Below are 16,275 nucleotides of genomic sequence, written 5' to 3'. Positions count from 1 at the left end.
GCAAAGACTTACTTGTATCTCATAAATTGTTGCTCTACGTTTATGCCAGCTGAAACTGGTCCATGTTCATATAGAACATATTTCAACTGTTCTTCATCATTGAGTTTAATTTCTATAATTGATTTAGAGTAGGTTAATGATGATGATTTAATATGTTGACATTTACCTTCCTAAAATGTGAATAACAAAACAACATTATATATTTATTTTAAATTCATTTCGTGTAAGATGTTTATGATATGCATTTACGGGTTCTTCAAATACAAACCAACCAAATGAGCAGTGAAATGATTTTTCATAATCCAAAATTACCATAATAACTGTGTATTAGTCAAAATTATGTATTTTTTGTCAAACTATTCATTCAAATATTGATCAATATTCGTAATAACCATTTATTAGTTTTAGGAATCTGTATAGCAGTATGCCAAACTGTCACTTACAAATGTCGTCCCAGAGAATTCTACGTCGTGCATTATTTGCCGACGCTGGAACTGGTTGGAAAAAGCGGAGAGGTGGTCACTGTATGACATGGTGTCGTGGTATGAAAGAAATCTACAAAGGGCTGGCTTGTGTTGGTCCTTCACGACTCCCTGGTTGGGGTCCGAGAGATGGTGCAACACAGTGGCTAGAGACGTTATCAGATATGGCTCAGAAGAGAAGCCAGTGGCGATCCTGCTGTAACCTTCTTTTACTTTCTTCATAAAAGGTGGTTGCTTCTTCCTTAACTGAAAGATTTCTTTTGATTGTACCTTTTCGTTTCCCCCATTATTATTATTACGCTACCTTACCTTATTCTGTTCGTCATTGTTCTTTTTTTTACGCTCCTCCCTTTTTTCCTTCTCCTCTTCAAATTCCCATTGTTTTGTGTGGCGCATATATATTTGGTGCCTCTTGTACCAATATTTATGTGTTCAAATAATAATAATAATACACTTACATAAAGAAAGGCAGTTGCTTGATAAATCATATGTTTATACTTCGGTACAGTATAAGACTTGGCTAGATGAGAAGTGAAGACGAATATACTGATGCAAGGGAATGTAATTGTACTTAAGTGGTGGAGACTTGTTTATCTAGTTAGATTAAATGATCATCTTGTTATGTTGTGCTTCGCTAACCAACAGTTGTCCATTTAATGAACTACTTACTTGGTTGGGAAAATGAGTTTCTGTATAAAAGATCAAAGTTGAATTTCGAACAAGTATCTGATGATTTCCCACGGTAAATTGAAACAAAGCATTTAGACTTACACGAAACTTAAGCGCTTTAATGATATGTGTAGGCTCTGCGTAACAGGAATAATTTTAATACTCATCAGCTAAAGACATAAAATCTGGTCAGTTTTGCACAACCTTGTAACCGATTTATATTTAAGAGGTGAAATAAACAAAGACTGAAGTACCACACGAAATATATATATATATATATATATATATATATATATATATCTGGTTGGTTGAAGTGTAATGGATTCACTTTCGAAATTACTTCAAAATATAGTGTCTGACGTCCACCAGAAATTCACTCAAGTCAAATGCCTTGAATGACTAAATTCAATGAGGCAAAAACACTGTTCTACATTTCGTAGTCGATGGTAGTATAGTTTAAGACGCTATTAGAACCTGAATACGACTTCTTCTTGTGGAATTGAAATTTATCACTGAAGCTTTAAAGTTTAAATTAAACGTTAAAAATTTATCAGTAAAAGAAAGTTTATTTGCTAAGAATATTAAACCCAGTTCCATTTCGTATTAATAATAGCTGATAGAAAATAATTTCATATTTCTGATATGGTTCATTACAATTCACGACGTTTCCCAACATTTATTTTATAATGGAATCTAATTTAACTGATTATTTTTCTATAAACCTACTTGAAAAAGATAAATTCATTACTTAAATGTATCGCTCAGTAGAATAATATTGTTATGCTTATATTGTGTGAGTAAAAAGCCAATTTAGATAAAGTGACATGGTAGGAAATAGTTCCAAACATAGAATTACGGTGATTTTATAGTAGTTAATGCAGAGTCAAAGGCTTATAATGGAGAGCGTTGCCAAACTGATACAATCGTTGTTGTTGTATGAAATTGAAAATAAGATATGTAACAGATAGCAAACTAACTATTCATCTTAATCTCGGCATATTGTTAAAGCATGCAATGTTTATGGGAATTCTTCAGTATTACTTGTAATTTCACTTTTTGGATCAATGTCGAGAATAGCCTTTGAAGGGCTATATATATATATATATATATATATATATATATATGATGAGTGTGTCAAGGCACTTCAAAGTATTTTGGTCGGTGAGACTTATAAGGTAGATAATGGTCTTCAAGTTGTTATTTACTTGATGTTATACTGATATGCTGAAGTTATCTGGACGAATATTAATTACAACTCGGGCAAGTGAGTTGAATGTGTCTCAGTATACTGTCGAATAACCAAACTTTATATCGGAGAGATGGCCATTGCTTTTAAGCAGGGATGGATGGTATCTAGCAATGGGGTCCAAGACACATCCCTTATCCTGTTTGGGACTCTTCAGCCGGATGTATCTCTATCCTAAGGCCGATGTTCAGTCTGACACTAAAACCCAGTATCGTTCGCTTCACCCCACCGCAAATGCTACTGGCTTTATAGACTCAGTAGTTAAGTGGATAACGCGATGGCATTTGAAGCGAATGATACTGGGTTCGAGTGTCGAAGTGAACATCTGCCCGTACAGAAGTACTTCCAGCTGACGAATCCCAAATAAGACGAAACGTGCGTCCTAGATTCCACTGTTAGCCAACATCCATCTTTGCTTATAATGCTTGTGACTTAAAGCAATATCAAGGTAATCCGCACAAGGTGCACATATGCCAATAATAGTCTGATCAATTTCAGTTCTTAACATCAAGCAAACAATGCAAAAAATGAATTAAAACTGTACACTTATTTCAACAACAAAAAATAAAGTTAAAACATTGCCCTCATTAAGAGATTTTAAAAGCTTACATTGACTATTAAACAAAGTACTTTGAAATAAGCTATTTTTAGAATTATTAACATGAAAATAGATTTGTTAAGATTATATCCTATTCAGTACATGTTTTGTTTTAATATAGGCGTGACCTATTTATTACCTATTTACTACCAAGAAAAAAAAACATTACAAAATGAAATCATAAATATGGTTATACTAGATGGTAGTTGTTTAATCTGGATATATGAGTTTTAATAAATACTAGTAGAACTCTGATTTTAGAATTTAATGTTATAAGTAGTATGTTTAACAATAATAATAATAATAATTAAAGTAATGACAGAAAATATATAGTATATCGAGATGGTGGAGAAGATTTATAACTCAGGTGGATGATTTTGATGGAGTTCACCTCAGAGAGCAAAAATCCATCAAAATATATATTGTATTTCATTTTATCATTGATTTACTTAGAATAAAATGTAAACATTAGTTACATACTGAGTTACGCAAAACTAAAAAAATTCCTAATTTGTATTATTATACTGAATTGTAAAATTTAGAAATAAATTTAAATTGACTACTCTTGCTGGAGCACATCTATATAGAATAGTACAAAGGAAATAGGATGTGTAAAATAAATTTTCGAACTTAGTTTTATGTAGTACGGCCCCACCAATCAGGTAAGAGTTCCGTAATGAGTAGAATGAAGAAAAAAGATTAATTCATAAATTATTAACTAGATGAGTAACTATGACTCTCTTAAGGTAGCTAAATACCTCGTCATCTAAGGTTTTTCGGGGCGGATCCTTATGAACGACGAATTCTAGAGTGTATATATACCTTGAACCCTAGATCCTCAAGAGTGATATGTGCACTTATTACAACTCTGGACAACTGATTTACAGTACGTAGTTCTTTAGAGGATGACAGTGGCTGTGGTGGCTACCTCATCGTGGTTCTTGCCAGGCACGTGGGCCCCTTGTAATGTCGTCGGTGCCCTGTAACAAGAAGGGTCTTAAGCTGTTATGTATCCGGGTGGTGCTTGCCGTAGAAATGTATATGAGCGCTTTCGGCTATATTTGACTTCTACTCACCTGCATTGGCTTATTGGTCTGTTGTGGTTTATGGAGTATGGTGGCCACCCCGTCAGGCTGGGTACGTGAAGTTGGCCTCATGGTAAAATGTGCGTTCTAGAGTCCTCTCTTGTGGCTAGATCGATCCTCTAGCTTAATTTGGATTCTCGAACGATTCAGCTGGTTTCACAAAGATGGCGGGGACTATAGGCTGTCGGCTGCTATGACAAACGGCTAGTGCATGGCTCGGCTACCTATGCCGGATCCTAGTAATGGCTAAACTCTCCTTCTTTGCTGCCGTTGACGATTGGAATGTGGGCAGTGGTCTGGTTCGGAGGGATCTGGTTGGTTCTCAAGGCACCCGGATAGAGATGCTTCTTTGCGTGATCTCCGATATAATGTACGGTGGTCATAGGGACAAAACCACTCAACATGTATTTTCCTTACGGTGAGGAGGAGCTCGAGCAAGTGGAACACTGTGTAACTCCTTGTGTTGTGAAAATGAAAGCGATAGTAGTCATTACGTAACACGAATAACAAGGTTATCATATTATTAACGACAATGATTCAGTTAAGATATACTAATGACATTTGATCTGATAAACACCATTTACAATAGTATCAAGTTCATTAAAGTGATGGAAGCTGTTAACTGCTAACTGGTGTTTCTTGATTGTTGATATACAAACTAGTGTCTATCAAAAATTGATAGGATTAGAGAAATAAATAGATTTCAAGTAAATGCATGATCTATCTAAGTAGATCATAGTTGCTTAAAATCTGATAAACATATATCACCAGCTTTTCACGGAGATAAACGACAAACAAGTTAAATTAAACTTGGTCATATCTGTATTCAGAGTAAACAATAAACTTAAAGTGTTTGTAAAAAAAAGTAACTATAAGTGAAAGCAAAATGAAATGGAGATGTATACCCGAGAATTCAATTTCTCATTGTAGTCATATCTTAACGTTAACAAACAACGGAGAAAATTAGAATGATTCAAAATAGATGTGATATAGAGGTTGATTTTCATACCAATAACAACATTAGATTGACAGTGGTAAATATCGGAAATGTGATTCCAAAAAAGAAATTCCCTTATTTAATACCAAAGCATATAATCAAATGAATATCAGGGTGAAGGGACACAATTACTGTTTGGGATATGTTCCTAGATCCTCGGAATACCTTGGATTACTTGACGACAGATTAACGGTAACATTACAGTCAACAGAAACAGGGCATCAAATAGTTTGTTATAGAAATAAAATTCTTCTGAAAAGTTTGTCTCATATGAAGAAAAGTTAACAACTAAAACTCTACATTCACTTGGTATTGTTTGGTTTGTATCTTCCCATTGAGGTTTAAGACTGCAGTTGATCAGTCTGTTATTGGCATGTATACATACTGTGCGTATTCCTCGATATTGCCTTAACTCACAAGCTTTTTGTAAGCAATGATGGATAGTGGCTAGCAGTGGAATCCAGGACGCGCGTTTCGTCCTAGTTGGGACTCGTCAGCTGGATGTACCTGCATCTCAGATTTGATGTTCACTCTGGGACTCGAACCCAGTACCATTCAGTTCAAACGCCATCGCATTATCCACTCAGCTACTGAGTCCTGATAGCCATTTGCTTATGCAATGGGGTGAATTTAGAATTCACTTTGTATTATTTGGCTTGTATGTTCTCATTGAGGTTTAAGACTGCAATTGATCAGTCTGTTATTGGCATATGTGCATACTGTGCGTATGCCTCGATATTGCCTTAATTAAAGCTCTACATATAATCATAAACCTAAAAATATCAACAAATGAGATGGAGTTTAGTTAAATAAATCCTTCTAACAATTGATTTCTGAATTTTTTTTTAAAAAAAACATTACCTTGAACATTCATTCCTGTTTGTACTACCATAATATTGATGTTAGCAACAATGTAATTGTAATCTATTTCATTGATTGCTATGTCTGAATTTATTTCTAGTTGCTTTAGTTTAACATTAAAACAAAAATAAATCTTACCCATTTATCTAATAAGACATACATTGACTAGCTTACTTTGAAGTAGATATGTTTTCAGTTTTATCATAAACGGAATTATTTATCTAATGCTAGATGTAGACAAATGTTTCATCTTTTTCGTTGGGTTTTGATAACATTTAAACACATTTATTATGAACATATTTAACATTAAATGATTCATTCTCACGATATACTTATTATTATTGATGGCTTTATACAATATTATATTTTTGGTACAATATGAAATTCTCAGCGCAAAGTATTTCATTAAGTTTCCTTTTCTTATTTCTTGATCGACCCTTGCAATAAATACTGAGTGATCGCCAGTTAGATACTAGTAGTCCAGGAATCGAAATCTGAATAATGTGTATTCTTTTTGTTGCATATTGCCAGAAACTGCGATGTATCTAATTGGGCCGTTTTGTAACTTGTACAGCGAAATGTTGTAAACTTTTCATAAACACACGTAAATAGGTTATGAGACTAACAGACATAATGGTGGGTTGAAACAAATAAGAAAATAGATAACTTGTTGAGATATCCAGATGATAGGAACAGGTAACCCAGATATTCAAGCAGGCACTATTTAAATATGATTAGATAAACGTTTATTATATAATTATTTCTGATCATATTTATCTTTGGTAAGTTTGATTTCGATTATTTTCCAAAAGAAATTTGCACTAGATTAACAGAGTAGATATAAGAACTATTTAAATTTTAGTTACTTAGATTACTGCTTAATTTTACATCTAACGATGATGATATTAGTTCTTGGTGATCACTTGAATAAATTAATTGATAATGATCAGAAGTTTTACTGAAATAAATATGAGATTAGTAAGGCTCACTAAAGTAACTACTGAAAATTAGAAATGAAAACTTGAGTTAATTGAACTATCAAGTTATTTTTGTAACTAAATAAAAGATGCCAAAGAGGATGAAGAATGTTTAGATTATCCCATTGTTGATACTCTGATCATTCTCGTTTTTGGTTTATGTGGATCCAATTTACATTAATGGGATGTGGCTAGTAATGGAATTCAGGACACACATTCTGTCCTGTTTAAGACTAATCAGCTAGATTTACTTGCATTCAAGCAGATGTTCACTCCGATACTTGAATTCAGTATCATTTGCTTCAAATACCATCTCATTATCCATTTATCATGAATATTGTTGCAGAATTAAAACAAGTATCAACGGTAAATTGGTCAACAAGGTATTGACAGATGAACCAAGATCAATTTTTATGTGTATAAATTTTGAGTGAGAAAACAAAAGACTGGGACTTTTGTAACATGTGAAATTTTCCAGTTACTTTAACGTCAGATGCTGTTTATTCAGTATCTATGATATGTTTGATATGCTGGACGATATATATGAAAAATTGTGATAAGACTATCTGTATGAGCATTAATTTGCAATAATTGGGAAATCCAATCTTAGAATACACATATAACTAGTAGTATATAAACCGAAATTCCAGGTATTATTGCTTACTGACCTTAGACAGTTATTCTTTTCTTTTGTCTCTCAGTTTTGCCTTGTTAGTTACTAGACAGAAACATACTATTACAATTTAAAAATAGTATAATTATTTTTATATACATTTTATATTGTTAATCGAATAACCATAAGACTATATTTCTGACGATTTTACTTGTCAAGCAAACATCAACACTAAAGTTCGAGAATTATGGATTAATTTGTTATTTGGTGATGAATTTTAACTGTATGAACTAAATGGCAGAGTATATGTATTGAGAAAGCATTTCTATCAGCTTTCAAAAGCTAGTGGTAAACTGTATAGCAAATTTTTATGAAGGAACAATTGCCAATAGGAAAGTCTTGATATAAAATGAAAAACTTTAACACTTAGGCATATAGTTGGATGAGATCAAATAATATTTATCATTTATTTCATGTACTTAGAAGCAAATTGTATCAGAACATATTGAATAGTATAATGAGATCGAAGAAATGTTTATTAATCATTGTCTAAAATCTTGTGAAGTATATTTTTGATATTCAATTCATTTATTTACCTATTTACTTATTCCACTGTTTACTTAAACTAAAATTAGATACCAGAGAACATCGATGATCATCTTGAGGGAAACAATGTATATTCGTTGTTGTATTAGCCTTCAATAAGTACAGGCGATACTCTAATTTATGGACGAGCCAATCAGAAGCGCTTGAGAGGTTTCAAAGTCACGGTGCCAATCTCAGTACCTGACGCTCACTTACAGCGGATTTTAGAGAAGTTGTGATTATTGAACGGCTACAACAGATGGAACTACTAAGAAGTCCCTTTATTTGTGACTGGAGTTATCAAATGACTGCTGTACCGTGTTCAGACTACCGTGATGAGAATGTCTTTCGATGTTATTTATGTTGGAGGAAGAAGAAGAACAGGAACTTTCTTCGCTCGATCCCGATTGAGACTAAGACAAATCATGATAACTGATGCAAATTGGATAACAAAAGCACCAGTAACACTGGCTGCAACATTTTCAGACGTTACTGAAACTTCATCTGTTCAGTGGTATGAGTATTGCAGGTATATATATATGCAATGAAAATGACAAGTTTACACGAGCCGTTTGGAGGAGTTGGGAAGATCGTTGAAATAGACGAAACAGTAGTCCAGAAGCGAGAATATAACAGAGGACGTAGTATTAAGAAAGACTGGGTAAGTAGCAATTCCATAAATATACCTCACAGGTACTTGGAATTTACGACAGATCAACCCAAAAGGGACACTTCTAAAGGTTCAGAAACGACAATAATACCAATTATACGGGAACACGTGTAGCCGGGAACCACAATATATACGGATGATTAAAGAGCCTACCTATACCTGAATAGACTTGAATATGTGCATCATGTCGTTATCCACAAGCGCCAATTTGTGGACCCTACAACAGGAGCGCACACAAACAATATTGAAGCTATGAGGTGGAGGCTAAAGGAGTTCTTACGACCCTATCATGGCTCGAGAGGTCGATTATTATGGAGCCATATGGATGAGTTGCTCTACTGAATGAACTACGATTTCAGAATCTCTGAGCCTCTTTCAAAGAAGTGTATCCACTTTCATTTTTTGGGTTTTATACTATATTCTTACTTTAAACTGTCTTCTGATTGGCCAATATTTTTCAGGGTCACTTAAGATTCGTTCAAAGGTCGTCCATAAATTAGAGTCTCGCCGCAAATTGAGTTCAGCTATTTATGTTGTCTTTTACAGAATATTATCATATGATATAAAGTCTTTGTAGTGATGATACAAAATTTTAGCCGAAGATAAGCTGTACTTAATTATTTCTAAATGCTCAAATGAACTATTTTTCCCATGATTTTAAACTGTATTCTTTAATAAAATTGACAAAATTCAACTAATGAAGCAACTTCAGTTACTTGTAATTATTAACGACTTTTGATACATCATAATTCACTAACTAACATAGCTTTGTTCTGAAGTAACTTTTTTACATTTGGTTATAACTACTAAAAGTCATTTACAGTAGTATAATTAAGGATTAAATTCTCTTTTCAGAACTATAGTTAGTGATATTGACTAACCTTGTCTACTCACTAGTCAAACGATAAATAAACCATTTGTTGGCGATAAATATAGTTTTTTTCTTTTCAAACAGTTATGTGAACTTACTTTTCTGATATATATTAAAACAACAATAAACTGAGCGAAAAAAACAAAATACTCACTTTTGTCAAATAAGGATAACTTTCTTCTGATTGTATTCCATCTTTTTCAACATATCGAAATGCATTATTCATATCACCGCCTAAACAGCCGTGGTTACCAAATGAATGACTACAGTCAATCAATTGTTGTGGTGATAATTCAACAAAAGTACCAGTTCTATTTTTTAACTGTCCCTCTAATGCTCCAGCAGCTGAAAACGCCCAACAAGCACCACATTTACCCTGAACATAATAACAGAAAATCTCATTCATCAAAAACATAAATATGAAGAGAAAATAAGTATTAATAATATACTACCTTTATGTATATAAATCTGAAAGCTAGTTAATAGTTCTAGGTATTTCCAGTATCTTTTATTTCTTTATCTATTAATCTCTCCAAACACGATTTCCACGCAAGTTTAAAAGTATACAATTAGTAATAAGAAACTGTGGCTTAAATGAGAAAATGTTATATTGTACGTTAACTAATAAGACAACTGTAGGTATCGATACCAAGGTTGGACTTGATAGTTTCAAATAAATTGAGTATTGGATAGAGAGTTAATAATAAACATTTTTTTGTTATATTCCAATGTGTAGGAGAATTGTGCTTCTGACGTTTCGTGACTTAATGTAAACCACTTCTTCAGAGTAAGCAAATAACTGAATTAAATTAACATAAGTTTAAATAGTACAAATGAAACAATACAGAATATTCTTGTTACAATCAAAATCATAATAGGTCTGAATATGTTAATGTCAACTTATTCTTAGAACTAGAAAGGAAAGCCCAGGACAGAGTGGGTTGGAGAATGCTGGTCGGTGGCCTATGCTCTATTGGGGGTAACGTGCGTAAGTAAGTGAGTATGCATGTATTTTAATGTCAACTTATTCTTAGTCAAGGTGAATTTGTATGACCTGTCACTGTATTAATTTGTGTATCAAAATGTGGGTATGAAAAGCGTATGCATTTGTAATATGAAGTAATGGGGTTAATTTAATTTCGGTGGTTTATTTACTCTGAAGAACTGGCTTACGTGAAGTTCCGAAACGTTAGAAATACAATTTTCCTACTCATTGAGATATAACAAAATATATAAAATACTTGTTTTAATACAATCAACTGAAATAAAAAAAAGGTTGTTTAACAGTTTTCCAAATCATATCACTTTTAAGAAAAATGTATTTCCACATTTTCAGGATTATTTTCATTACATAATCACATTTCGATTCTAAAGTTATTTTCCATTTTATGCTATCGATTGAAATAATTCATAGTTGAATTCGTGAGTCCATTGCAGCTAAACCACCATGATAAACCTGGAAGCACTGGACGGTTGTTTCGTCATAGTATGGGACTCCTCAACAGTGCATATCCACGGTCCGACCCAATGCTAGGACAAAACGGCCGTGCAGTGCTTTCAGGTTTTCCATAGTGATTTAGCTTCAATTGACTCATGAATTCGACTATAAAATTATTAAAACCCCTTCTGAAATAATTTAGTCACAATCTATGAGGTATAAATTACAAAAATAAATAAATATTTTGTTGGAAATTGTTTTTTTCATTAGTAAATTCTAATTGTAAATGTCAGTTTTAACTAGTTATCACCTTGATATATTATTTGAATATTCCTTCTTAAATGAATATTCTTCAAGGTGAAACACTTCTAGGATCATTACAGTTGCCTTCCATTAACTCTTTTTTTCAATGTAAAATTTGATTTTAATTTTATAATTATGCCCAGTTTCTTAAAAAATTCTTTGTTAATTAAATTCTCCAACTGCATTTACCAACTCACATGTACGTGCCAAAGCACATACATTTGAAGAACTGAAAGAAAAGTGCATGTTCGCATTTCTGAGCATGTTCCAAAGAACTTGAGGCTGCGAAGGACTAGGACTCTGAACAGTGCAATAGCCTGGCATTTACTTGACACCGGGCGTACCATCGACATCCCTCACGCTTTTAAAATTATCAACAGACAAAGAAGTACGACTGCTCTCCGTTTCACTGAAGCGATCGCGATAAAAAAACTTAAACCGGATTTATGTATTATTTGGTTGTAAGCAGCTGACGAGAAACCTCGAAATATCATGAATTCATACTATTCTGCATCAATATTTGTTCTTGCTTCATTTAATTAAATTCTGTTCGATAAACATTCTTGTTACGTAACAAGACGAAACATCAGTGTAATTATTTATTATCAGTATAGGGATTTGTAGAGATTACAGTATTGTAACAGTTAAATTCATGAGTCGATCTAAGCTAGATTACCACTGAAAATCTGGAAACACTAGACGATCGTTTCGTCTTAGTATGAGACTCCTCAGCAGTGAGCATTCATGATTCCGCACCCAGGACCTTTGGTCTTACACTCAAAATCTTAACCTCTAGACCATTGAGACAGCATCCAACGGTGTGAATATCTAGTTTCCATCAATCCATGATTTTGCACAACTCTTTATCCATTTTCTAAAGTGGATAACTGTCTCACACCCGACATAGATTGAACTCCGTTGGTCATGGTTTTCATAGTATTATTAGTAATTTAAGAATTATAAGTTTAACAGTCGATAAAAATTGAACATACATTCAATATTAAATTCAGTAACAATCCATATAAAAGAAACCTCACCTGTATTTTAACTTTACTTACAGCACCTACTTTTCTCCAATCCCATGAATCTGGTATTTCCTTTAATATTGTTTCATTTAAAGATTGTTTCAATAACATTTGACTTTTTTGTTTATGTTTATTTAAATATTGACTTAAATTTGTTAAATATATTGTACTTATATGACTCCAATTTAAATCAGAGAATTGATTTAACCCTATTGTATATAATACTAAACCTTTATCATACATTAGATTATGTTGTTTCATAGAATGTAAATTATACAACCAGTTTTCACGATGTTCATTATACTCTTTATGAGTAGAATAATTTTTATGATGTAAACTTTTCCATTGTAACCATAATAAATCATCATCATCATGATCATTATCATTGTCATTAGTAGTGTGATTTATATTCTGGTCGATTACACCATAGCTGCTATTATTATGAATGTAAGTATGGTTTGGATAGACATTTACTATTAAATGTAAGTAAAATAACAATCTAATCATGTTTTGCAAATTAAATACGTTTACTTGACTATGTGACAACAATTAGGCCAGTAGTTAATGAGACAATTTTTTTGTTTTAATTTATAACATCACTAGTAGTATGTAAGAATCTTAAATGAAAATGCAAACTATGCCTAATGAATAATATGACTGTGAAAAGTTAAATATTATTATATTTCATGTATTATATATATATATATATATTTATCAAATATAATACAGTATACTTTCATATAAACGTATTTAATTGAAATTCGAATGAACAATTCAATTTATACTTTCCCTCTATTATTTACAGAAAATTTACCGATGTTACTCGAAGGTCAATCGACGGAAACCATGGTTGCATACTATTGTTATTATATGAATATCTCTGTATATGATGGGAGTAGAAATTCTTTTATTGAAATTTTAAAAAAAAGCGAATAAAATATTCGATTAATAATTGGACATAAAATATTTGTTTATATTTACGTAAATAATAAGTTGTTCGTGATACTTATGAGTGACTTGCTAATTGGACAATGTTGTTTATTGAATGACCTAAATAGATGAAAATCATAGTAGCTTGTGTTATTTACCCATTAGTGGATAATCTGTTGAAAGGTATATTGAATCAAAGATAAATTCTTAAATTAACTAACTCAAACAAACTGTTAATATATTCACTCATTTCTATCTAACATAACTCAGTATTAAGAAATACAGCACGAAATGAAAAAGTAAGTCAAATTATCTTCGTCAACATAAACTTTTCTCTGAGAAAATATCATCTATAGTGAGTAACTGCCATGGTTGAACTCCAGTGGTTATGGTTTCTTACTAGAACTTTGAGAAATACCTCTCGAATGTAATTTCCAGAGTTCTAGTGAGAAGCCATGACTAGTGAAGTTCAACTGTATCAAATATCATCTATTTCACTTCTCTATGCAAACAATCTAGTCAATAGGTACAACAAAGCTACGCAACTTAAATTATAAATAGTATTTAGAGGTTACATAACATGTCATCAGTACATTTAAACACATAAAATTCACATCACAGTTTAACTTCGTTGCATGATTTAAACACATGTTATTTGATTTGATATAAATACTACCTAAAAATAGTAAATAAAAAAACCTTGATTCATTCTAGGACATAGATATAACAAAAACTGTAATAAATATGTTTAGATGTTTCAAAGAATTTGAGACTATAAGGTGGAGTTGCTTTAAATACTGTAATAGTTGACAGCGAGTATATTATTAACGTTCATCTATTCTTCAAAATGATCAACAAACCAACCCAGCTTCCCTTCATTTCGTTAAAGCAGAAACTCATACAAAACTTGTGTCCAGAAAGAAAAATTTTGTTAATTTATCATTGCCTAGGTAAATCCATATTTTTCATCAAAGCTACATTTAACTATTTTTATTGTTATTCAATTTTTCCTCAAACTAATGTTATTTGATCGATATTGAACCTAACTTTCCATTTATTAGTGTTTTCAGTCGCCTAGTCCTTAAAGCTTATATAAATTCTTCAACTTCATTATAATTATTACACAATTCGTCTTGTCAAATTCCACTTAATTATGGCCTCACTCCCTCTGTGTTAAAACGGAACGTATATCCATGATTCCACTGTTAGCCACCATCCGTCTTTGCTTACAATGCTTGTGACTTAAGGCAAAGTTGAGGTAATCTGCACAGGATCTATATATATGCTAATAAGAGACTGATCAATTTCAGTCACAAACATCAATGGGAAAATTCAAGCAAACAATCCAAAATGAATTTACATTGTTGTTCTTCCTGTCATTAATATCTATTACTTCGTATCATATTATACTCAATATTACACTTTAGTACAAATATGGTTGTAAGCGTCTAAAGAGAACTGACGAAATATATTTATTTATAATATTCTGCCCTTACTTTATTCAAACAAGAAATTATTTTAAACAGTATCAGAGGATACGAGTTAGAGTCCTGATTTCTAGAACAATTGTCAAAGTGTAACATTTCTAAAAGACATTGATGCTGTTTGGTTATTGTCAATTAAACTCATCAATAAACAATTTTTTTATGAGTACAAAGGGTTTGGGGTGAATAGTAAGTTTGATAGTTTACATCACGGACTCCCTGTTAATTAGATAACTATTGAAATCTAGGATGCACTAAACAGCTGTTTCATCCTAAGTGGGATCCTTTAGCAGTCTGAATTCATGACTCTACCCGAGATAGAACTTGGAACTTTCCGTTTCGAAACGAGTCAGCATCTAATGGTTTATATATTTTCCTTTCTATATTTAGTGGTCAATGAAACTAAGCAGTTATGTTTGAGCTTGTAATAAAAACGTTTTGACTGTAAGATTATTTCCGACTAAGTAGAATAAGTAAGTTAAACCAGATTATCTGCAGTTACCGTTGGCTGAGAATAAATCAGTGCATATTTATTAGGGAAATCATTTGAATACAAGTTGCATATACCATAATATCAAAATATAAATATTTCTGATTCACTAAAGACATTCAGTCACAACGTAAGACAAGGCACATATATATGCATCGGTCCAAGTTGCTATAACTTATTAGCACAACATGATGAATACCAAATTCATAGAAGCAGTTACTTCAATGGTAGTAATATATGAATCATTTAGGGTATATTTATGAACCAGTCGTTGTCAATGTGTTTTTTGGCGCGTAATTCGATAGTACGTCCGTTTGAAAATGAAAGGATGGTAATTATTAGAAAAATCCATCGTTGTCTGATTTGAATAGAATTCTTTTAGGAAATAATAAATTCTAAACAATGAATCTTAAATAATAAATTGTTTTGAACACAGATTGAATAGAGTGATCGTGGTCATCAATGTTTTTAAATTAAGTGATTGAAAACAGTGGATTCTACATACTACTATGCATGTAAAAGTATTTTGTTAACGAATGCTTGATGTATATTAAGTTCAATTTATAAACAGAACGAAACTAGTAAAACGTTTCATGATCATCAGTAGTGAATGAAAATGATGACCAAATATTTTATACCCAACTTGACTAATGATCAAGTTATCATGCGTTACGTTCACAATCTGTAGCGTCCAGAACAAGCAATATATTTCATTTTCAATTATTAGACAACAGGTTTTAAGTCTAGTGAATTTTCAATTTACTTTAGACCATATGCATGCATGTAAAGAGCACTGACAATCAATCGATTACATAGAGTTACGATATTCGAGTTGTAATAAACAAGAACATGGAATAGGATGACAAAACACAATATTTATCTAACTGTTAAATCCAAGTGGTTAATCTGCAACATGATAGTGAACTAGTTGATACTATAGTGTTAATAGAA

At 32.1% G+C, this 16,275-nt stretch overlaps 1 protein-coding gene across 2 annotated transcripts in view; it reads right to left on the bottom strand.

Annotated features, from left to right (window-relative positions):
* APLP2 (Amyloid-like protein 2) overlaps positions 1-16,275 on the bottom strand; it is a gene marked incomplete at its 5' end in the record, with an annotated part of 105,636 nt that overhangs the window by 25,114 nt on the left and 64,247 nt on the right. The window contains 3 exons of one of the 2 annotated variants that reach the window (XM_035731682.2): positions 13-170; positions 9,809-10,030; positions 12,454-12,919. In XM_035731682.2, the coding sequence (XP_035589974.1) occupies positions 13-170; positions 9,809-10,030; positions 12,454-12,919 (846 nt within the window). Of the gene's footprint in view, positions 1-12; positions 171-9,808; positions 10,031-12,453; positions 12,920-13,234; positions 13,408-16,275 lie in introns of those variants that run through there. The other variant, XM_051209843.1, reaches the window with a different exon arrangement.

This window comes from Schistosoma haematobium, chromosome 1 (assembly GCF_000699445.3).
Source record: "Schistosoma haematobium chromosome 1, whole genome shotgun sequence".
In the NCBI taxonomy this organism is placed as follows: Eukaryota; Metazoa; Platyhelminthes; class Trematoda; order Strigeidida; family Schistosomatidae; genus Schistosoma; species Schistosoma haematobium.
This window is presented reverse-complemented; position numbering and strand designations above follow the sequence as displayed.